Source organism: Periplaneta americana, chromosome 12 (assembly GCF_040183065.1).
Source record: "Periplaneta americana isolate PAMFEO1 chromosome 12, P.americana_PAMFEO1_priV1, whole genome shotgun sequence".
Classification (NCBI taxonomy): Eukaryota; Metazoa; Arthropoda; class Insecta; order Blattodea; family Blattidae; genus Periplaneta; species Periplaneta americana.
The window spans coordinates 65,083,718-65,109,003 of NC_091128.1; the positions used below are offsets into that span (position 1 = coordinate 65,083,718).

A 25,286-nucleotide genomic window follows, 5' to 3' on the forward strand; every position below is an offset into this window, starting at 1 on the left:
CCATAAGTAAATAAGTAAGTCATTTCTCTTTCACCTCTTGATCGCAACAAACAACCACTGATCTTTTATTATCTCTCTCTTCTCTTCTTACTGTGTACGCGCATAACCTTGTTGCATCTCGTAGTACTACCGGCCATTGCATAAATGTCTTCACAGAACGTAAAATTACTGTAAGTACAACGATCACACTAAGCAAGCAAATGTATTTTACCCGCCTCGTAGACCATCCTTTCCTCTCCTGCCCCGCTATCGCTACAAGAGGACTAAATATAACATAATATAGGCCTATTGTTCCGCTATACTTGTTTTTTTTTTCCTAAGATGGGACATGACAGGAGCGTTGCGATCGGAAAAACAACTGAATGTCACATATCGTGGTAGGTCTGTTGCTATGGTAACGACGGTTGAGTTGCCAAACTTCCGTTTCCAAGTGACGAGTGCTTAATAGTTCTCTTGGCAACATTTATTGTGCACACAATGTTAATATTGGAACGTTTCGTCTTTGATTCTCTGTTGATTTTTGTATTGTTTTTTTACCTTCGCGTCAATTGTCAATGAATGTTTTAACGTCAGCCATCTTAACGTCAATTGCTAACTTCTATCAGCTGGCAGTATGGTAGTCCATATTGGCAACATAGCACTGTAGTTCCAAGCTCGGCCGCTGAACTGTCAAGTCCCATCTTTCAAAAAAACAAGTATAGAAGCGACCCCTCTGCTCCCCGCGCAGAGTTGCTGCCCAGATACAATTTTTGTGTTGGCAACACTGCTGCCAATGTTGCAATAGGATGGGATCCAGCTTGCAGTGACATAATTACAGTTTCCAAGAAAATGTTTTAACCATTCAACATTAGCAGAGTCTGTTTCAGTAATATGTGAAGTAGTAATCAGTATGTATTTATTATTATATTATATGTTGTAAAAATATGTTGGGTTTTCTTATTTTGTTGTGACCGTTCTTAATGGGGCAAAAAAGCCGGCATTTCTAACCTTTCACGAAAAATTGTGCCTTAAGTGAGTGAAACTAGCGGTGAGGTGGTTTCGGTGATATCAGAATTGAAAATGGTTGAATTTATACCTAACCTAACCTAACCGCGTCGGTGTCTATTCCAAAATCGGCGGAAGTCGCTCAACGTTCGTTTAACGCCCTGGGGGTTTCGAGGTTAGGCCTATTATTGTTTCCTTCATTTCTGCAGCATTGTAATAATAATAATAATAATAATAATAATAATAATAATAATAATAATAATGTTAAACTAGGGAAAATTGCCAGCTAATATACTATCGGAGGAAAACATCTGATAAAAGATCACAAAACAAACCAAGATCTTCATTGTCATATGGGTAAAATCCAAGATCTAGTCGCTATTTTCCTGGACCAATTGGAGAATGATGACGCAATATATGACGACACGCACGAGGCTAATACTTGAAAATATGAATTAAATCGATACCCTCACTACTCCCTCTTTTCATCCTCTATCTTCTCACTTTACACCATTTCACTACAATTTTTTTCACACATTTTTTCTTCTACTTCTATCTTTCACCTTCTACCTACTATATTCTACAAACTATTTCATGTTAAATTGAAATATACAACTTACCTTCGAATATTCGAATACGCCGGGATTCGATCCTAGGACCTTTCGTGTAGTAAACCACCATCATAGCCATTATGCTACTAATTCGTTGATGAACAAACCCTTAAAAATTATACTTAGACACAATTAACATAAATACTTTCAAACACATTAAAAATACAAGTCCATTTGAAACTGAATTCATCAGTTTGCTACTAACTTTCGTATATTGAAATATAACAAATAGATCACAAACTATTTAACTGTATCATACAAAAAAGTAACATCATAAATATCTGAAAGATGGCGTTACTCCACTTATCCACTATCAGTTGTCTTGTTATACATATATTAAATCGATTCACTCTTGACTATGTACGATGGCAAGTTTGTTCTTTGTGGCTAATGCATCAAATATATGTTTACCTCACGCATCATAAAAGACCATAAACTTCCGCGAATTATGCAAAACCATCGACACAGGTAACTAAAGTAGTGTAAATTGGTGCATCGAGTAAAGATAAATTCCAGATAAAACACCTTGTACTAATTATGGTGCTGCAAAAAAAGTAATGTGGCAAGTAAGATCGAAATATAAAAATTTTCTGTACTGCTTAAATGTAAGCAGTGAAAAACAGAGTGTACAATAACAACAAATACGTGGTTCGGAAACTGTAACATTAGTTTACTTTTGGGTTAATGGATATACAAAACAAGCTAATCAAAAATGTTCCTCGACTTCATAAACAACATTAAAAAAGCATACCCGGGCTATGGACAAACACCATTGTCCATTAACATCCAGAACTTACACCAACACACAACAACAACAATGAAGTAAGTTAAATTGTTAAAATTGTGTGAAAACAATTTTTCATACTTGCAATATTATGTGTAGATATATGTGACGTCATATAAGCCTCTTATGTCATCCAATTTATTGATCGGGAAAACAGCGGCTTCATCTTGGATTCTACTGTCATATCTTATGGAATACAATAATGACAGCGATCGTGACAAAACGTATACCCCAGAATGAGAAAATGAAAGCAGTCTGGAGGATTAAAAAAAAAAAAAAAAAACAGCTAGGTCTATTATTAAAGTCTCCCATAATGGTTCAGATCTGCAACAAGAGCACATTTTGAAAACTGTTCCTCCAAAGTGTAGTGGACACATCTCTTTCAAATGATGAAGTTGGGCTTTTTTCTACTGGCAGTGACAATGCTAAATCCAATTCTTCGAAATGTCCTTGGGAGGGGAAAAAGCATTGCGCATAGAATGAATACTTCTTTGAAATACTGGGCAATCAAACATCATTGTTAATGGAAAGAAAGTACGTGCAAAGAAAATACAACCACTTAATGCATTCTGGTTCTGAAAAATAATATTAGAAAAATATTTTTTCAGAATACTGGGGGCTTTGTACTCATTGCATTTGTCGCAAAATATGTCACTAGTAAAAAAAGTAAAAATTATTGGACCTTGGAAGGTAAATGATTTAAAAATAAAGGAATGTTACTCACGATTACAGTTTTGAGATCAATTGTCAGAGGATACCTGTATGCAAACGCTTGTTTCCTCAGCACATTGGATAAACATGAGAAATTTGTTAGATACATCATTCATAACAAAAGGTCAAGCATTACTGAAACATCCCCCAGCGACATATGTGGAAAACATACTTGAAACATAAGAAGAGTGAGGAAGAATTAAATGAAGTGCCATTGTGCAATTTATTTTCGTAAGGGAGACAGGCTAGATTAATACAACTAATACAGAAAAATAAATAAATACAGATAAATATAAAATACACGTAGAATAAACTAATATAAGAAAAACTGAGCATTTAGCCTAATAACATTTAATAAATTTGAGGACCAAATGAACAGTAAGAACTCATATTTCGTCTTCCCTATCTTATGAAATTCATTATACCAGAACCTCCGTCATTTAAGTATTGAGGATTTGCGGTGTGTGGTGTATGATAAGGAGTTTCCTGAGGGAGGGAAACATTCTTCGTTTCTCATGCCACACACAATCGGTTGAGAGACTGGTGAAGACAGTCAGCAATACTTGGGCTTCAGTTTATGGTGAAAAAGAGAGGTACTTTTATCAGGTCCACACTGGATATGTACCAGAAAGCTACTCCAGTTCTGTGAGAAGAAGGCAGATTGTTTTTCCGAAGAGTAAAATGAAAATGAAAATAGAATAAGTGAATAGTAATCGGTGGATGGGTGCATGGAATTCATTAGCAGCCATCTCCCTGAGGTGAGTTTTGAGTTGATGCAGCCTGTAACATATTTGTACCATTTATTTTGCGTTCCTGCCATCTCTTAGAAATTAAAAATAATAAGTTTTATTTTACCTCTCAAAATAGTAAATCATAGGAGTTTGAATCAAGCAAAGATCTGCAAATTTGCTTATGTTAGAAAAACATCAGATAGTCAAGAAGAACCCCTCTGCAGCTTGGTAAAAAGTGCTTCTAGGAGGTCCAACATTTTTGTGCAAAATATTGGCACCATTATGCAACTTTTTCAGACACTTTAATTTTTAATTAGGGAAACAATTTTTTTCGGCCTTTTTCGATATGCCAGCAATATAGGTGCTTTGTTTGGTTCAAGTTTGTCGAGTATGGTGAAGTTCGATTTTCGCCGATGTTCAACCTGTTGTGTTTGTTCTGCCTTGTTATAAAAATATTCACTGTCCTCCACTTCCACTCCTTCATATTATAACCACTTAAGGGTTTTAGCACAGATCCAGATTTTAATATGAAATAAGACAAAGTTTGTAAAGTCTCAGTTACCTTTCTCATGTTCGAACATTGTATTCGAACATTGTAGGACACTAATCCCCATCACAACTCTGCCACAATACATTAGTGACTAGAATGTTCGAAAGATAGGTATCCTTTTCAAGAATGTTATATAAATTTTAAAAATAGTAACACAGGCTAAAATTTAGGTGAAGTGCTTCTTCACCTACTGCGCCTGAAAAGCCATCACTGATGTTAATTACATTTAGTTAAGTATCTGGACCTACACATGATCTTCAAAGGATTAGCAGCTACAGCAAGTCAGAAACTTAAAGCACTGCCTATAACACTACAACAAACATTCAAAGTGTACAGAAACCAAGTGCTCCTACCAATAATACTGGAGTGAGGATTAAGTTATTTATCATGAAACTCTTGAAGAGTAAAGATTCTGCTCCTGTGAAGTATGGTTTACTCTAGTGCAGGCATGCTTGCACGGGTCAGATTTAGCCTTCAATCGAGGTGAAACAGTGATGTAGAATATCTTTTATGCGTGTGCCTGCACGGTATTCTATATCACTGTTGCACCACGATTGAAGGCTAAATCTGACCCATGCGAGCATCTTGCTCTAGTCATCTAGTGTAATATAAGATTGTTGCATTCGTAGTATGTTAGTATATTTCAGGTCAATCTTAATGTGTAAAATAGCCTACACCTCTGTTATGCTTCTCGTTGTCAGTTAGTGGGTGTGAAAGTATGACGTTATGTCTAAGCAGCAATGGAAGCGCTATGTTTAGTCTGTTGTTATCCTATAGTTAAATTATGCCTCCCACTATTAAGGGGCTGGTGATTAACTGTCGGGCATAAATATTGTATTCTAAAATAACGGTTCCCAACAGATCTAAAGAGAATGAATTGTAAGTACTCGCAAAAAAATCATACTGTATAATACTTATATATTTTTGCCACATACAGCAGTGTGAGAGAAGTGACTTGCTACAGAAAGAGCCTTATTGTTTCTATCCTTTGTAAACAAGTATCATTATTGCCACAGTAGCCACAACACAATGTCATAGATTCTTATTCATATCTTTGCGTGGGTTGCTTATAATTACGTATCACATTGCAAAACAAGAGAGCTGCTGTCCGAATCCCTGGCATCGCCCAGACATGTGACACTTTGTGACAAAGACACTTTTGATTATGCTTTGGAAAATATTTATCTTTCGTTCACGAGACTGGGTGTTTGTTCTTTGTCATGTGCTGTTTTATGTTGTCTCAGTGGTGGCTATGTACCGTGCTGACCACGTGACCAGTGAAGGCTGCATTAACTGCATGTCAGCATCTCTCAGTATGTCATTAGAAATGTTTAAATATGATAGGGAACTGAACTTCCTTTCTCACAAGAGATTAATATGGCTGCCCACTGCTGTAGAGTAATGGTTAGCATGCCTGACTGTGAAACGAGCAGATCCGGGTTCAAATTCTGGTTGGGACAAGTTACCTGGTTGATGTTTTTCCGGGGTTTTTCCTCAAACATTAAGAGCAAATGCTGGGTAACTTTCGGTGCTAGACTCTGGACTCATTTTACCAGCATTATCACCTTTAATTCATTCATATGCTAGATAATCATAGATGTTGATAAAGTATCGTAAAATAAACGACTAAAAAAACTAATATGGCCATATCATAGTGCTCTGCTATTGGCACTTGTTATATGTAGGAGATTTGTAGCAGTAGCTTAGCCTATAGTCCAATCATTGCATAATAACAGTTTGATGAATGCCATGCTTGGTTCATTCTGTAACAGTATTGTTACTTCGTGACAGGACCTCGAGCTGTTGTGGAAAACTAAGTATGTTGTTGTTGTTGTTGTTTTCTAATGCCAGGCGTTTGACAATAAAGTCATTTGAACTCTTGCACTCCAATATCTTTCAAAGATATTATCATGGCCAGCCACTGAAGCACAAATTTTGAGGTGTTCCGAATCCATTTCTTGGTTTGAGTTGCACAATGGACAGTTAGGGGACTGATATATTCCAATTCTATGCAGGTGTTTGGCCAAACAATCATGGCCTGTTGCCAATCTCAATGCAGTTACAGACGATTTTCATGGTAAATCGGGAGTTAACTGTGGATTTTGATGCAGAGAGTTCCATTTTTTCCCTTGGGATTGAGTTATCAAATTTTGTTTGTTGAAGTCTAAGTATGTAGATTTAATAAATCTTTTCACAGAGTAATACTTAGATTTAGTAACAGGTCTGTAAGTAGCAATGCTGCCCTTCTTTGCTAAAGCATCCGCATTCTCGTTTCCCAGGATTCCACAGTGGGATGGTATCCATTGGAATACAATTCTTTTATTGAGTGATATTAATTGAGAGAGCATTTTAGTTATTTCTGCTGTTTGAGATGAAGGTGTGTGTTTAGAGACTATTGATAGAATATAAGTCACGTGTATGTTTCACTTTGTTTTAGAAATGGAAACAAGTCTCCTTGTAATTGTGCTAGACACCAATCCTGGACAGAGACTGTTTCGAGAACGTGCACACATTCTGACACAATGCCTGGAATCAATAATTGCATTTGCAAATTCACATTTAATGTTGAAATCTACAAACAAACTAGCAGTACTGGCGTGTCATAGCAGATCTACGTGAGTATATTTATTGTCTTTAAGTATTTATAAATATTTTGTAATGTTCAGGAGATCCTGCAGTAAATATTTAGGTAGTGTGACAGTTTCCATTGTATAGTCATACATAATGCTGTCCAACCTTTCTAGAAACCCTTAATAAACGCAGATTGCTGTAGATGTGAAAAGGTTATGAAAATTATTGTATGCAAATGGTTTAGCAAATAACCAAAGACATCTTTCTGGATGATATCAGAAAATTGGTAAAGTGATGCCTGAATATACATGGATGTTTCGTGTAACATCAACCACAGTTAACATACTAAAAACAGCTTGAATTGCTTTCATTATATCACGTCACTATACTGAGAAAACACATACTTTAAAGAAGTATGTTTACTTCGTAGCAAAAAGAATGGGATGCTGACAATTTATAAGTTCCAAATAGGGCCTATATAATATTGTGCATGCTCGTCTCTCCAAAGCTGTAGTTCACCAGGTCACACATAATTAAACTATTTAAATTTGCTGTATTTTGTTCAGACATACAAAAAACACATCCAAATGAAATTCCCAATATACAACTCAATTTCAGAACACAAATACTTTTTGACTCCACATTACACTACACAAACACACCCCCATAGGAAACAAAACAAAAGGCGCCAAGATAAGCAACAATCAGTTCTGAAGAAGGCCCATAAAAGGCCGAAACATGTTAACCGGGTACGATAGAATTTAACACGAGAAAGACATATAATACATATTCTTATTATTTTTGTTTGCGAGCCATTCCATGGTTACGGGTGTGATATTTGCACTCAATGTTTTGTTTTAAAAGTGCCTAAGTTTAATCTATACTAATAATAAATCTGTAGTCGAAATTTTTCTAGTAATTTTCGATTTTCCAAAAATAATTGGTCCTAACATATATAATTAACCACCCTGAAACCGAAAATCGCTTTTTTGAAATTTTTGTTTGTATGTATGTATGTATGTCTGTCTGTATGTTTGTTACCTTTTCACGCAATAATGGATGAACGGATTTCGATGAAAATTGGAATATAAATTATATTCGTTGTAACTTAGATTTTAGGCTATATGGCATTCAAAATACATTATTTAAAAGGGCGGTTATAAGGGGGCCTGAATTAAATAAATCGAAATATCTCGCTTATTATTGATTTTTGTGAAAAATGTTACATAACAAAAGTTTCTTTAAAAATAATTTGCGATAAGTTTTATTCCTTGAAAAATTTTGATAGGACTGACATTTAATCAGATGAGTTTTAAAATTAAAATAACTGCCATCTAAGGCCGTATAATGAAATAAAAAACAAATGACTTCGTCTATAAAGGGCCTTGGACAGCAACAATCGAAAGCTATGAAAGATAGCCTACAGAGAATGTTTCTGTGTTTGTATGAAGTAATATCGGAAGCTAAATTAACCGATTTGTATAATTAATTATTATTTCATCATTGGAAAGTGTAGTTTCTCTAGATGGATATAATGCTATAATGTTATTACAGTAACTTCTGATATAATATAATGTAATATAATATAATATAATATAATATAATATAATATAATATATGTAATGTAATATTATATAATATAATTTAAGTTATTTGAAGGGTTCAGAACCATAGTGGGCCAAACGCCATTTACTGAATACGAAGAAAACAAGGGTTAAAATTAAGTTATTACCATAATTCAATGGAAACCTATAACAAGTAAAATAAATGTATCAAATATGTATCAAATATGGTACTTAATGGTATAAAAGTAAAATAAAGTATACACATTAAATCTAAATAATGTCATTGTTCATTAAACTATGGTTGCATATAATAAAAATTAAGAAACATGTTAAAGGAATTGTCATTGCACCAATGAGTGTCCCTGGACCAAAATGATCGCATTTTAATTATTTGGATGCAATTTAAATTAAATAACATATTAAACGATTTATCCTTCTATCAAACACGAATGTTCCCTGGTTCAAATGTTCTATTTTAATTATATAATTACTTTATATTTATTTCTAACGGGTGCAGCGGAGCGCACGGGTATGGCTAGTGTAATATAAATGTTTATTTTAGTGCACCAGTTATTGGAATGTTCTTTTCAAGAAGAGCAAACCCTCTGACAAATAGAATTCGAAAAATCATTATAACAAATTAAATATTTCACTTTAAGCCTTGGTTATGGGTGTGACATTTTTTGGACATAGATTTGTGACCTTAAACATTCTATCACTATTTTTCCAAGAATGTACAGTTAGTGAGTTGTCTATTTCATAGTCTTAAATTATTTTTGGATTATAATTTTTTGAGATACAGTAAAACCCTGATTATCCGTCACCCTGTTAACCAATTTGTGGATTATCCGACTGTCTTTCTCTATTGCAGAAAAAAATATGAAGTACTGTACATTATATTAGTACGAATTTTTTCTACAGAGTGTTTTTTTACAAACCTTTACGCTTACGCATTATGGCCTATTCTTTGAGTAACCGTACTGTTTAACTTCTAAATAAAATGTCTTCTACAAATGTCGAAAGAAAACATTTTGTGCTATGGAAAAAAGTGCAAGTAATTGAGTGGTTTGGGAAAAGAGAAAATGTGGTTCATCTCACATCACAATACGAGATAGGAATTACAACTGTGCACGATTTAGGCTAATGAAAAATAAAATATGAACTGTATAAAATTTGTAAATCTACAACATGAGACCTCTACTATTCCTGTCTTTCCACAGAAAGTCGTCATAAGGAGTTTCCTTTGCCATTGAAAACCAGACTTAAGTACAGTAAATAATGTTTTAATAACTGACTTATCGGAAAATAAAACTTGAATTGTAAAAAAAAAGACTTAAATTAGGGAACTTCTGATCCATTACCTAGTGTATTAAGAGAAAAGACCCTGGAGAAATTACAAAAATATTATGTACTTAGTTTATGAAAACTTTTTATGGTACGGATTATCCGATTTTTTTGATTTACTATTCACTCCAACCCCTTCATTATCCGATTTTTTTCGATTAACCGTTCACTCCAACCCCTTCATTATCACAGATAATAGAGGTTCTGCTGTATGAATTTTTTTTTGTTTCTTAAGGGTGTGATGAGTGCAACAAGGTGTTGAATTAAGTGTGTAATATGTTGTAAAAAATGTTTTATCTTAAAACAATACTTAGGTACTGTACAAATAAAGTCAGAAATAGGTTTTGAATCTTATTTTTTAGTTAAGTACCTTTAGTAAGTAGGTCACACAATTGCAAATCATAGCCTACCATGGACTTTTAGGCTACTGTATTGTACAACACTGATAAAAAATTAATATCAACAGGCCTAACTTAACTGATTTGCTTGAAATGGGAAATGTTATTTTACTTATAAACTAAGAAAGCAAAATAAAAAGTAACAAAATTTAGTCAACAATTTTATTGTTGGATCTTGCTAACGATGTAATGAACCTTAAAAGCTTGTCATTCAGCTCACTAATGACATCTTCAAGTGAAGCTTCCACTTCTCTAGGTTTCGACCGGCTATGTAAGCTGCTCCATTCCACTGTCTCTAAGTAACATTCGCTGTAATATTTGTCTTAGGTTAAATGATATGGTCAGAAATCTTAGTTTTGCAAAAATAACACAGTCTAGTCATACATTTTTCCTCAGCAATGTTGCAAGATAAGAGTTCCAAAAGTTCTCAAGGTGTTCCAGGAAAATATGGTACTTAATTTTTTACAGCTTCAACTTTCTGAAATCGAAATTTACATGATAGTGCAGACATGTTCCCTGGTTCAAATGTTCTATTTTAATTATATAATTACTTTATATTTATTTCTAACGGGTGCAGCGGAGCGCACGGGTATGGCTAGTGTAATATAAATGTTTATTTTAGTGCACCAGTTATTGGAATGTTCTTTTCAAGAAGAGCAAACCCTCTGACAAATAGAATTCGAAAAATCATTATAACAAATTAAATATTTCACTTTAAGCCTTGGTTATGGGTGTGACATTTTTTGGACATAGATTTGTGACCTTAAACATTCTATCACTATTTTTCCAAGAATGTACAGTTAGTGAGTTGTCTATTTCATAGTCTTAAATTATTTTTGGATTATAATTTTTTGAGATACAGTAAAACCCTGATTATCCGTCACCCTGTTAACCAATTTGTGGATTATCCGACTGTCTTTCTCTATTGCAGAAAAAAATATGAAGTACTGTACATTATATTAGTACGAATTTTTTCTACAGAGTGTTTTTTTACAAACCTTTACGCTTACGCATTATGGCCTATTCTTTGAGTAACCGTACTGTTTAACTTCTAAATAAAATGTCTTCTACAAATGTCGAAAGAAAACATTTTGTGCTATGGAAAAAAGTGCAAGTAATTGAGTGGTTTGGGAAAAGAGAAAATGTGGTTCATCTCACATCACAATACGAGATAGGAATTACAACTGTGCACGATTTAGGCTAATGAAAAATAAAATATGAACTGTATAAAATTTGTAAATCTACAACATGAGACCTCTACTATTCCTGTCTTTCCACAGAAAGTCGTCATAAGGAGTTTCCTTTGCCATTGAAAACCAGACTTAAGTACAGTAAATAATGTTTTAATAACTGACTTATCGGAAAATAAAACTTGAATTGTAAAAAAAAAGACTTAAATTAGGGAACTTCTGATCCATTACCTAGTGTATTAAGAGAAAAGACCCTGGAGAAATTACAAAAATATTATGTACTTAGTTTATGAAAACTTTTTATGGTACGGATTATCCGATTTTTTTGATTTACTATTCACTCCAACCCCTTCATTATCCGATTTTTTTCGATTAACCGTTCACTCCAACCCCTTCATTATCACAGATAATAGAGGTTCTGCTGTATGAATTTTTTTTTGTTTCTTAAGGGTGTGATGAGTGCAACAAGGTGTTGAATTAAGTGTGTAATATGTTGTAAAAAATGTTTTATCTTAAAACAATACTTAGGTACTGTACAAATAAAGTCAGAAATAGGTTTTGAATCTTATTTTTTAGTTAAGTACCTTTAGTAAGTAGGTCACACAATTGCAAATCATAGCCTACCATGGACTTTTAGGCTACTGTATTGTACAACACTGATAAAAAATTAATATCAACAGGCCTAACTTAACTGATTTGCTTGAAATGGGAAATGTTATTTTACTTATAAACTAAGAAAGCAAAATAAAAAGTAACAAAATTTAGTCAACAATTTTATTGTTGGATCTTGCTAACGATGTAATGAACCTTAAAAGCTTGTCATTCAGCTCACTAATGACATCTTCAAGTGAAGCTTCCACTTCTCTAGGTTTCGACCGGCTATGTAAGCTGCTCCATTCCACTGTCTCTAAGTAACATTCGCTGTAATATTTGTCTTAGGTTAAATGATATGGTCAGAAATCTTAGTTTTGCAAAAATAACACAGTCTAGTCATACATTTTTCCTCAGCAATGTTGCAAGATAATAGTTCCAAAAGTTCTCAAGGTGTTCCAGGAAAATATGGTACTTAATTTTTTACAGCTTCAACTTTCTGAAATCGAAATTTACATGATAGTGCAGACGCAAACATTGTGAAGTAAACTGGAGGATAGGAGCACATGAGGTCGTAATTCGTAGAACTTGCTTAGCCCAACTCTTTCATTGCCCTTAGCATTTTCTTCTGTAAACAATTGAAAGGCTTCCCTTACAATAACAACCACGTATTTCTTCTGGAGAATATGTCACTTGTCTGTTTTTGGATCTTTGACAGACTTTGTATCTCTTTTCCCAAGAGCCTGGTAACTGTCATCTCTGTAATAAAAGTTGTACACGAGTTTAATATGTTCTTTTCTAATAGCTCTTTGATACCTACGTTTGCTGCCTTCAATCTTCTTAAACGCAGGTGGAACTTCCGATGTTAATTTCACAAGAACATAGATAGACTTTTGGGCATTGACTTCTTCACACAGCTGACAGCCTTTCTGAATGACTGAATGGACTGATACGAACCCAATGGCGACATTTCTTGCTAAGGTGGTTGCTGCATGGAAGCAAGTTTTTTTTCTTTCCGGAATTTTCTTCTGACGAGCATTGTCTCTTGCTCGTTATCGTTTAACTTTTTAGAATCTGATAACAATTCAAATTTTTTGCTTGTTCTTCAACCCTTTTTCTTTATTTTAGTAAGTAAGCTTCTTTCAAATCAGAATCAGTAATTATTTTCTTTCTCTAAGCAGCGACTCTTTTACAGGAGGCATCTACACACAAAGATATCTACGAGAAATTGCATTACTGTTGGGATTTTATTGAATAAATCTACTTTACCGACTTTGCAATTAGCCTGTTGCTATTAATAAAGAACCAACATTTTAGACTAAGTTCCTAAAATATCAGAGAACTCCATTTAAACAGTAACATAGATCAAACTGTTTTATAATTTAAATAAAAAAGAATTCAGCTTCATCCTAAACTGAGCCTTTTCTACACGTCTAAAAAAAATATAAAGTAATTTCAAAGAAGCTAGACCAACCTAGGCCTACTCACATGAAAATAGCATCACAATTCAACCAACACTGCAATCCTCCTGGGCTTAATTGTTACGGATGTGACAGAAAATACAAGATAAAAAACACGTAATTGACATTGCATTATTTTTTGGGATGATGAACTGATTTCTAGCCGTACTTCTGCCAATTTTAACAAACATATTAATTTTAGTTTCGTAAGAAATTTAATTTAATCACTTTTTTCATCACGAGTGTGACAACAATACATACTTACATTTCAAGTGCTATAATAGCAAAGAAATCAATCAATCTTCTTAATGTATCCAGCTGTTTGCTGACAACATAAAGTCCACTATAGTCCACTGTAGTCTATTCAGTTGTTGTTTTTCACGAGAAATTAGAGGTATTTTGATCGGTGTTCATTATAGATGCCTGATGCTAGTAGCCAGAGTTGGAGTGTAGTCAGTATATACTGCAGGGCTGTGTCTTCTGCAACTGGTACTGATGATTTTAATTTACTTCTTTTGTGGTTTATGGATGGACAGTATAGAAGAATGTGTTCCAGATCTTCATCATGATTATTACACCACAGACAAGTAGGATTATCAGAAATGTGAAATTGGTGTAGGTACAATTGTGTGACAATATGACCTCTTCTGGCTCTTGTTAAAAATGTTTGAACATATCTGAGCAAGTTTTTATACATTTCCAGGTCATTTGGTTTCTTTTGTACAGACTGTAAAATCTTTCCCTTGTCAGAAGAGAGCCAATTGTTGATCCATAGGTTTGTAAAATGAGACTTTACTGAGGCAAAAGCAATGGATAGAGATATCACTTGAAGAGGTCTTGGTTGCAAATATATTGCCTGTTTTGCAATATTATCGACTTTCTCGTTTCCAGGTATATCACAATGACTAGGTATCCATTGAAATATTATTTCCTTTTGGAGTTCTTTTAGTTTGCTTAGTTGTTTCTGAATTGGAATATAGGTTAATTATATTAAATATAGCCCCCCTTGGAGTCGGTAAGTATGCAAATAGATATAATAGCAAAGAAACTTACCTCGACAATTTTTTTTATTGCTTGACTGATGACTTCAAACTATGAACAACAGCATGTGTATATAAAGTAGACAATTTTGACGATGTACAGGAAGTTGGATAGGTGTGCTAATTTGACTTTTCCTAATACAAAACCATTGTACACAGACTATCACCTTGAGCTATGTATAAAGTCAGTAAACATAAAAATAAATCATACTTTTGTTTTCAATTCTTGTAATATAATCATTTTTATTACAGAATCAATTAGTAGAAATTATATAATAGTGTAATTTTTTTTTTTTTTTAAGATTCTGTCCACTTTTTCATTGAATGGCCCTTACGCAGGCCAGATCTCTCCTATTAACACGTTGACTGCCACTTGACGCGTATATACGTCCATATACGTGCTGTGAGACGTATATACGCTTCAAGCGGCAGTCAATGTGTTAATACCCCACTGGTGATGGGCAATATGTAGTATATTTACAAGACAGGGACAACGAAGTTTATTAACAAATCGATCCTCCCAAGTACTAACATTGTAACTCTATTTTTTATGGTTTTGAGTTATGCTAGTTAATATGGTCTTAAATTGTTTCTTTTTCTTCCAGTACTATCATTGTAGCTCTAAACCTTCCCAATCGTATGTAAAATCTTATTGTTACTATCTGTATACAGTGATTTACACGGACATTTTAAAACTTCATTTGCTTCTCCTGAAAAACGGAAGAAAGTGAGTTACAATGTTAGTACTTGTGAGGGTCAAAATGTCATTTAGCATTTAAAATAAATAAATTAGAATTAAAATAAAATAAATTATTTTATGTTACGAAAAGGGGAACTCACAGCCTACAGTCTGGAAAGCCGACATGTTACCCTTATGCCACACACATCTTTTAAGGTTGACTACAGTGTAGACAGACGACTTCCAATTAACAAAATATCATAGCAATGCCTTCAAGTGTATTTACATGTGTGAACTGTGTGATAGAACTTTACATCTCTAACAACCAAGAGTCAGCCCATTCTTTTTGCCATGAAGTGTACAACATTCATTCCCATCTCTTCCTTAGTTCTTGCATCATTATGAAATCTTAATGTCAATGTGCTCATTATCTGTTTTTTGATTCTACGTTTTTTCAGTGAGTTTTTATTTCCTCCACCTCCCCCTGTTGCTGGTGTGCAAGCAGTAATGCCTAGGCAGCAAGATGGACAGTATGAATTATTTACACATGTGGAAAGAACTATTCGTCACAACTTGCAAAACGTAGTAATAAGAGACGCAAAAAGTGGAACAGTAGAATCATCATGTGATTCTTTACTTGCTGGATCTCTTGCCATTGCTCTGTGCTACATCCATAGGTAAGAGTAATTGAAAAAATATGTGCTGATGATATGTAAATATTATTTGTGCAAGATAGTGCGTATTTGCTTGCTTTCTGCACAAAACCAATACGCGGTAAGTGTGAAATACCACATTCAGTATTCCCAACGTAACACATATAACAATTTCCCTCTTCTTACCGCTTAAGCGCCATATTCATTTTACTGCTTTAGGCTTTTAACATATTATTTTTAGAGATGTTTAACATAGTAATAATTATAAATTGGAAACTTACCACTGCAATTTCACCTAAATTGCACTGTTAATTATTGTTTTTAAATATTTGCAAAAATTAAGTGAACTCTACAACACCACAAAAGTTACTGCATTTGTAATGCAAGTAACATTAAGGAAGCCGTGAAAAAATCAACAAGATTCCAGATGCCGATGTTATTACTGCAATATGTTATATAAATACTATTGTTAAAATATTAAAATGAAAAATAAATCATTACATAACCTTACCATTTGTTTTAAGTTCGCCTTTATACACTGGGGGGAAAAAAAAGACAGACGTATATCACGGCCTGCTGGAATATAGTAAACACAGAAAACATTTTATAGCAACAATGTTGAAGATAGATATATTTGTTTTCCAAAGTTGTTGTCATTGAACAGAAACCAAGATGGAGATTTCATTGCAACTAATTAGAAATTCCTCTTTCAGGTATGTAATAAATGATCTTCGCACAAAATAATGTACGATACACAAGCAGTATGTTTGTGTTCATGTTCTCGGAAATTAAAAAAGCTCAACTACGTTTCGCCTTTTCAATCTTTTCCTTGAACATGAAAACGTCAACATACCGCTCTTGTAACGCATATTACTATTTATGTTAAAAAGCCCTGTTAATTTATAAAATGCATTTTTAGGTTAGAAAATGATTCTAATAGATCAAGTATAGAGATTAGTTTTTGTGAAAACCCGATCATCGTACGATTAATAGAATGTTTGCAATTAACGTTTAAAAGATGCCAAAGTTAGAGTAGTGACGTCACACTTACCGGCTCTGCTAAACTTGTTCGCTGCGTCAGTGGTCAGTGTGGCTTTCCTAATTCAAGTGCTTGTTGTTGAGACGTATCTTATAGTTATTTCCACGACTTATGGCCAGAATTAGGCCATGGGCTATCAAGTCGAGTCCAAGAGAGGTCATATTATAAGAATATGGAAAGAAAACGGTGAGCTTACAGACCATCAAGGAACTACAGACTGATGTGTCTGGGTGAATATGTCCCTTCAGCAACTCATCAGCATTGCTTCTGCTGTTGTGAAATTGTCATGATAAGAAACGTGAAGGGAAATGCTGAGTGCATTACATTTCATAATGCCTTTATGCTGTTGTACTAATCAGGGACACATTGAACACTGCTAAAATAGCAGGAATATACACACTTTTGTAGCTTACTTTCACAGACTGTTTACTGGATTAATTCTTGAACCCCCTCGAAAGAGCCTAGCAAAGAGTATAGATACTTTCAAACTGCTGGAAAGAAAATTTCGATTTCTATTTTATTTTCACAATCTCACTCATAGCTGAGCTCGCCTAATCAACACACAGAATAACACTGAATTAGGACAGCATATACAATGTAATAGTGAAAAATAAATTGTACTATAATAATAATAATAATAATATATCTTTGAGCATTTATTCCAGTGTTAGTGATAACTCAATTGGAAAAAAGAAAACTATTACTAATCGATTCCAAAAACCTCTTTTAAAGAGATTTTTAAAGAAACAAATTCAAAGTTTTAACTCAGATATTTGATAGCAAAAGTCGAATGGCTTTGTACCAAGTATCTTGAGTATTAAATAAATATTTGGTAGCAATATACATATTGGATGCTTTTATTGGACGAAGTTATTATTACCTGTAAAGTTTCTTGAACCTCGAGAAAGAGCAACTCTAGCTTCCAGTGACTCAGGACGGTCCATTGCAGGGATACATCATGGAACATCTTTGGCTATATAATCATCTTTCTCCAGTTCAATGCTTAATCCATTCACATAATCTAATGCTTTATTCACTAAGTGTTCAGAAGAAAGGATGGATAAAATCTAACAGTCTTAATTTTTCTGTTATTACTTCATTATTGTTGTAGATGTAGAGCTGTTACTCCTAAAATGCCTTCTTCCATACCTCTATTTTCATTGTTGGGATTTTCTTACCCGAGATTTGATTATAAGCCTGTTGGTGATGAAGTGATTAAAAATGTTGTATGTATATATATATATATATATATATATATATATATATATATATATATATATATATATATATTGTATGTACATCATTAAAAACATAGATACAATAACGTAAAAGAACTTCTTATATGGTAATATATCTATTAATGCAGATACATATAAACTAACAATAAGAAACGAACAAATGAAGTTCGTTAGACAACACGGAAGTTTATTGTGTCACAACAATAGGCACAAGTGATCCCGGGTTGCATTGCAATCAGCAGTAAGTAGTGAATCTCAGCTAACCTTTGGAGGGATGACATCACCACATCAATTGACAAATACCGAGAGAACAGATCATCCTAGAAACATGCAGTTTTCACTGCTATATTTTTCTAAACAAAATATTATGAGAACCCCTTTCATTTCAAGTTAACAGGGCCTTTAATGCTAATGGTTTCGATTGTCTTAAAATGTGACTTTTACATTTTCTTCCTTTCAAAATGATTGAGACCAGATTTGTAGTTCTGATAGTGAAAACAAGCAGATCTTTAATAAATTCTTAACACTGTCTCATAACAATTTATTGACTTGAAGAATAGATTCCAACAGAGTTAGGTAAATAGTTAGTAGTCTTGTTTTTTTTTTTTTTTCAGAATTTTTTTTTAAACAGCCATTATGCATCCCAGCTATGCAAACGTGCCCTTGTTGTAAATTTATGTCACATAAAACGAACCATGTCCCTGATACAGGTCTCTATGCAAAATTTGTTGGCCATCTCTTGTCCTCGTATAAATACAGGAGCAGCACAAGTGATGCCTAATTTAATGTGATCAGAATTTCTGAAGCTCTAAACGGATCACTTTTTAATACTGTGGTTTCACAGGAAGCTCTCTTTCCTAGTTGTATAACATCTAGTACCAGAAATATAAATTTAATTCCTTAATTTTTAAATAATGTGAAAACAATGTAGAGACATTAACTGTTTAAGATTTATCATATGTTGTTGTTTAGTGAACTGTCTGAAGACAGATCTGGACCCCACAAGTGACACCAACAAGGTATCACTCATGAGGAAACTAGGCCAGGAGATAATTGGGTAGGGTGGCCAGTTTCTTTCCCCCTCCATTGCATACATAGCTAACTAGCTACATATTACACTAATCAGACTTCATATGTTTACAAACAATTTTATTGTACATCTTGCTTACACAACTTTTAACACTGTATCACTTCGGAATATAAAGTATATACCATGCTTTCACGTGTTAATTAACTAGTCAACAAGGTAACCTAGTTAATTAACACGTGAAAACATATATATACTTTATATTGCGAAATTTTATTGTTTTGCCTCTGACACATATGTTCAAGTGAGATGTGCTGCCTGATAATATCAGCCAGCACCTCACTCAGAGGTCATTAATTATATATATATATATATATATATATATATATATATATATATATATATATATAGGGTGTACGAAAAATGCCGTCCAATAATAGCACTGTAGGATAGAGTACATTATATTGATTAATTTAAGTATAGGAAGCAACATACCATGTTCCATACTTTCGAAGTTATTGCAAAGAATCTGTCAATCAGATGGGTCACATTGCCAAAATTATTGAAATCAATGAAAGAGGTTTAATAGTGGTTTTTATTTCTATGATACATATGGTAATACAGTATGGACAACTGGGTTCTACATCAACAGATGCTCAAAATGTCCACCATTCATCTCAAGGCATCTCCTAGCTCAATGCACAACACCCTAGGTTGCCCTGTGCACCTCATCTCCTTTGATGGTAGCAACGGCCGCATGCAGGCGAGCGATGACATTTTCCTCGTCCTTCTGGACCATCTTGTACACCATCTCCTTGAACACCATCTCCTTGAGATGACCCCAAAGGAAGTGATGTAGTGGATTCAGGTCTAGCAACCTCGAGAACCAAGATAAGGCCCTCCGCGACTTATCCATTGTCTTGGATATTGCCTATTTAACTCCTGGCGGGACTCGGTAGAGTAGTGGGGATGTGCACCATCATGCTGAAACCACATTTTGCATCGTATCGCGAAAGGGATATCTTGCAGGAGGATGGACAGATTTTCTCTCAGAAAAAGGGCATAGTTTCTGCCATTCAGAGTCCACACCTGTGGAGTAACAGTCAGCGCATCTGGCTGCGAAACCAGGTGGCCCGGGTTCTAATCCTGGTCGGGGCAAGTTACCTGGTTGAGGTTTTTTCCGGGGTTTTTCCTCAACCCAATACGAGCAAATGCTGGGTAACTTTCGGTGCTGGACCCAGGACTCATTTCACTGGCGTTATCACCTTCATATCATTCAGACGCTAAATAACCTAGATGTTGATACAGCGTCGTGAAATAACCAAAAAAAAAAAATAAATAAATCTGCCGTTCAGATGTCCAGGTAGAAGATGTGGACTGATCACGTTGCAGTCCATGAGCCCTGCCCACAAGTTTATCCTCCAGCAAACTTGATGACTCCTTTCTCTCACAGCATGCAAGTTCTTGTGGCCCACCTATGGTTGTTGTGAGCGTTAAACACTCCTTCCCTTGTAAATGAGGCTCCATCGGACCACAGGCTATCCTCTCTGTCATGCGCTTCTTACAGTCAATTACAATATTGTGTGCGACTCAGATGATCACCCTCCATAAGATGCTGGACAGAAATGTATCTGTAAAGGTACTGATCGTCATCTCTCAGAATATCATGGATAGACTATGATGCACTTGAATTGTTCGAACATTCTGTCACGTGCTCAAAGTATCGTCCTCATCGATCATTGCCAGGACCCTGTCCTCCGGCTGAGGTGTTCGTCGATCAGATGGATGACCATGATCTTGAGTTGGTGAGGCGGCAATCATACTCGCTTCCCTCACGCATCTGTCCAGTTGCTCATACAAATGGTGACTAGGATGACATTGTTCAGGATATCTTTCCCTGTTGAGTGGTTCGACCACATAGGGACGATTACCATTGTCACCCAGGATAAGATGCATGTCACAGTACTCTGCTAAACTGTATGTCTCCATCACAATGCTAAGACGAAACTCTTCCAAATGGAACTGCACACTACAATCACAAACACTTTAAATACTGCTATCAGTAACGTGATTTTATCCTGCATTCTAAGTATATAGTACTTAGGTGTTTTCATTGGGAATTGCTGAATGTGATTTGTTGACAAATTGTGTTGCTGGTTCATACAATGTGGAGCGCGGGCCACCAAATGCCCACTTTCTGTATCTTACTTACATAATCACCACTATTAACAGCATAACAGTAATTTAGGAAGTCGTGAGGGTTCCTTTAGAGGCATTTGAAGTGACTTTTAGGACGTAGACTTTGTCTAAAGCTACATTATGTTCCCATTTGACCTCATGAAAATTTCGAGTTAGAGAGTTGTTCCTATCCTTATTTTAATTGTCTCGATCCCCTTTATCACGGCCTGTAATTATTGGACGGTATTTTTCGTACATCCTGTGTAACAAAATTATAAAAACAGAAAAAAATTACATTACTCAAAATACGAAACACAAAATTACAGTCTGCTCATAATACAGTACTTCTAATTGACATAAGTTTTTGGTGAATGAATTTTCATAATATGTTCCTTATTCTCCTTCAAGAAACTGGAGAAGTCAAGGAGACTGTATTTGAAATTAACTTTATTAATTAATAATGCCTTCATTTTGTCAGTTGTGTTTCGTCTGATGTCCGTATTTTGTTCATTCTGGCAAAAACTCTTTCTACCAAGTTGGGATAAGCCAAATTTTACAATGTTAGCAAAGTTTTTGAATGCCAGTTGTTGAAAGGAGAAACTTTTCTACCTATCTCATATGGACTTCTTTTTCCTCTTTATTCCATTGAGTGACTTTGTACTATCAAATTGCTTCACATAAACAATTTAATTAAACACGGCCTTGTCATAAATGTTGGAATCGCCAGTAATGTTTGTAATGATAGACTATCTGTATACATTTCAACCACATACATTTTCGGACATTATTCTGGGAGATTTTTTTCTTGCATTTTCCAACAAATTGGGACTAATAGGCGTCCTAACAAGAACTGTTGAGAGCTTGCACTGTTAATTCCAGAACTCCAGGATCAAGGAACTTTTTACTCTGTACTATATTCTATCTTCCATTCATTTTAAGTAGTTTGGGTTAATAACAATTAGCAATCTTACAGTTCAAGTGACTATTTTGATTTTCATCTAATTGGATGCCATGAGAATTACATAGTTTTCACATGGACACTGTGAGAAGGAATCTCTTTTTTGCTTAAGGCACGGATCTGAGTTTTACAATTTTTGTTATGTACAGAGGCCAAATAGTAATGATCAGGACAAAATTCAAGTACAAACTACTGAGCCATTTTATACCCGAATCCACACTTTCTGAAGTCGAAATTGCGATAGAAAATCTGAAAAAATTCAAGTCTCCAGGTATCAATCAAATTCCAGCAAAATTAATACAAGAGGGTGGAAGTGCATTATCTAGCGAAATTTATAAGCTTGTACTTGCTATTTGGGAAAAAGAAATTGTACCAGAACAATGGAAGGAGTCTATAATTGTACCTATTTTTAAAAAGGGGGACAAGACTAACTGTAGTAACTTTCGAGGAATATCACTTTTGTTGACATTGTACAAAATTTATCCAATATTCTTTTGAGAAGATTAACTCCATATGTATATGAAATTATTGGGGATCATCAGTGCAGTTTTAGGCATAATACATCGACTATTAATCATATTTTTGTATTTGACAGATATTGGAGAATAAATGGGAGTATAAGGGTACAGTACATCAGTTATTCATAGATTTCAAAAAGGCATAGTCTTTTATGCTTGTGTGTTGCATTCAACAGTGGTTTTAATACTACTACATGACCAAACAATCCAGCATCACATTAGCGAATTTTCACAGTGAATTTACTGTTCATTTGTATGAAATAATCTTTGAAGTATCCTGTTGTACCCTGAATTTATAACTTGTTCAAGGTGGAAGTTTGCTTGGAAAACCATAAAACTTAATAAGGGTTTGTGTTTCAACTTTCAATAGAGGTAGACTAGGTCACTGTCCTCATATCTCCATCTCTTTCTGAAGTGTTTGTACAAAGATTTTCTCTATGCTACCTGGTTTACAGTTAGAAAATAACAGTACTATTGTGCTTTTAAGTAAGCAATTTTCGAGAGAGAAATATTGTCGGAATTTTTAGTATGAGTTTGTATTAACACCAGAAATGCATATAGAGTGTTAGTTGGGAGACCGGAGGGAAAAAGACCTTTAGGGAGGCCGAGACGTAGATGGGAGGATAATATTAAAATGGATTTGAGGGAGGTGGGGTATGATGATAGAGACTGGATTAATCTTGCACAGGATAGGGACCGCTGGCGGGCTTATGTGAGGGCGGCGATGAGCCTTCGGGTTCCTTAAAAGCCATTTGTAAGTAAGTAAGTTTGTATTAACAAAATAATTAATATCAACTACAACCAATTAATTTTAATCGACTCGATTATTTGATTAAATATTTTTTATCGATTAATCTTACAACGGAAATTGATCGATTAATCTAAATCCCACAACACTAATTACAAGTGTAATGTAGATCCACCTACTGTACTGTGATGAACTTTGGATAGTCTGACAAACTCCATATTCTCAGCACTTCGAATCTGTGAGGCACTCATAGAGTGAGTGTGAATGATGGCAACTTAAGAACCCAGCCATTGGCCAAAAAAAAAAAAGCCTTTAAGATGTCTGATTATGTACTTAGTAAACTTTCTTTCACTTGTGTACATCGTAGGGGAGCGTTAGGTTAACTGGACCACTTTTTTTGAAATTAGTCTCAAATATTACATATTTAACTTACCTACATTAAATTTCTTGTGAAGTTTAAGTAAGGTGTTGTCCACACAATATGGGGAGCAATGACTCCATAGTACTCAAATTTTTTGTGAAAAATGAAATTATTTACTAAGTTGAAAAATGACTAGTTAACCTAACCGGTAAGGTTAAGTGGACCGGGTAATGAAATCATTGGACATGACTTAAATAAATTTAATATTAACTTCAATGCATATTGCAAGAACTCTAAAACCACATTTTATTAAAAATACTAATTATTAAAACATAACATACATCAATTTATCAAATATTTAGCTAGAAACAATTCCTAGCGAAGGCTGTATTCATACAAGTCAATATTGAAATAAATCATGCCCCCATATCTTTGTCTTAAGTCCTTCAGAGGACGTGGAAGTTTCGTAACAACATCAGCAGTGGCAACAAAGGCACTTTCATTGGTAATAGAAAATCGAGTTGACGGCAAATGCAGCTTATAGAATGTCACTTGAACACCACTACGAAGTGACTCCTTCACAACTGCTACAAAGTTGCAACCAGACTCTTTTCTCACCCCATGAACTTTAGCAATGATGAAGTCACCAGCTTCAATTTTGTAAGAATCATCATCGTCTTCACATTCTTCATTCCAAGAAGAGTCAGAGTCATCTAACACCAACTGCTCACTTTCATCTGATGACGAGTCCAGTGCCAGTCTAGCAGTTTTCCTATTCTTGAACTTTTTTGCTTCTGTGACACGGAATTCTTCTTCCAGACGAGCCTTGATGGGCGAACTTGTGAGAATGAGAGATTCTCCTTTCTTTTGACCACGACCATCTCTTTTTCGTGGTCCACACCTTGGAAATGGCTTCAAGATCTCAGGTGACACAAAATTCTCCACTGTCTGAGATTGCTTTTCATTAGAAGGTGAAGGAGCTGGATTACTTGCAGAGGTGCAAGAAGATGAAAGAACTGGATCAATATCAGAGGAAAAGGATGTTGAAGGAACTGGATCATTAGGAGAGGTGCAAGAAGTTGAAGGCACTGGACCAGAAACAGAGATGGAAGACGTGGATGGAACTGGATCAGTAACAGAGGTGCAAGAGGTTGAAGGCTCTAGATGGATAGCAGAGACATGATTGGCGAAGCAACTTGATCTAAAGGACGGTCTGTCACAGATGAGCACAGGAATCAGCTTCACCAAATGTTTCGTCATTAAAGGGCATTATCCCTGTGGATTTAAATCCTTTGATGATATTGTTAGGAGTGAGTGCAAATGGATAAGCTTCACACACAAGGCCTGCTACATCATA

General features: G+C 34.7%; 1 protein-coding gene across 4 annotated transcripts in view; it reads left to right on the forward strand.

Moving 5' to 3' along the window:
- Window positions 1-25,286, forward strand: part of Tfb4 (transcription factor B4) — a 52,061-nt gene that overhangs the window by 2,583 nt on the left and 24,192 nt on the right. Inside the window, exons 1-3 of one of the 4 annotated variants that reach the window (XM_069841437.1) lie at window positions 738-887; window positions 6,809-6,986; window positions 15,668-15,886. In XM_069841437.1, coding sequence (XP_069697538.1) covers window positions 6,811-6,986; window positions 15,668-15,886 — 395 coding nt within the window. In that variant the 5' untranslated portion in view covers window positions 738-887; window positions 6,809-6,810. Of the gene's footprint in view, window positions 1-737; window positions 892-3,696; window positions 3,849-6,808; window positions 6,987-15,667; window positions 15,887-25,286 lie in introns of those variants that run through there. The other 3 variants (XM_069841439.1, XM_069841438.1, XM_069841440.1) reach the window with 3 other exon arrangements.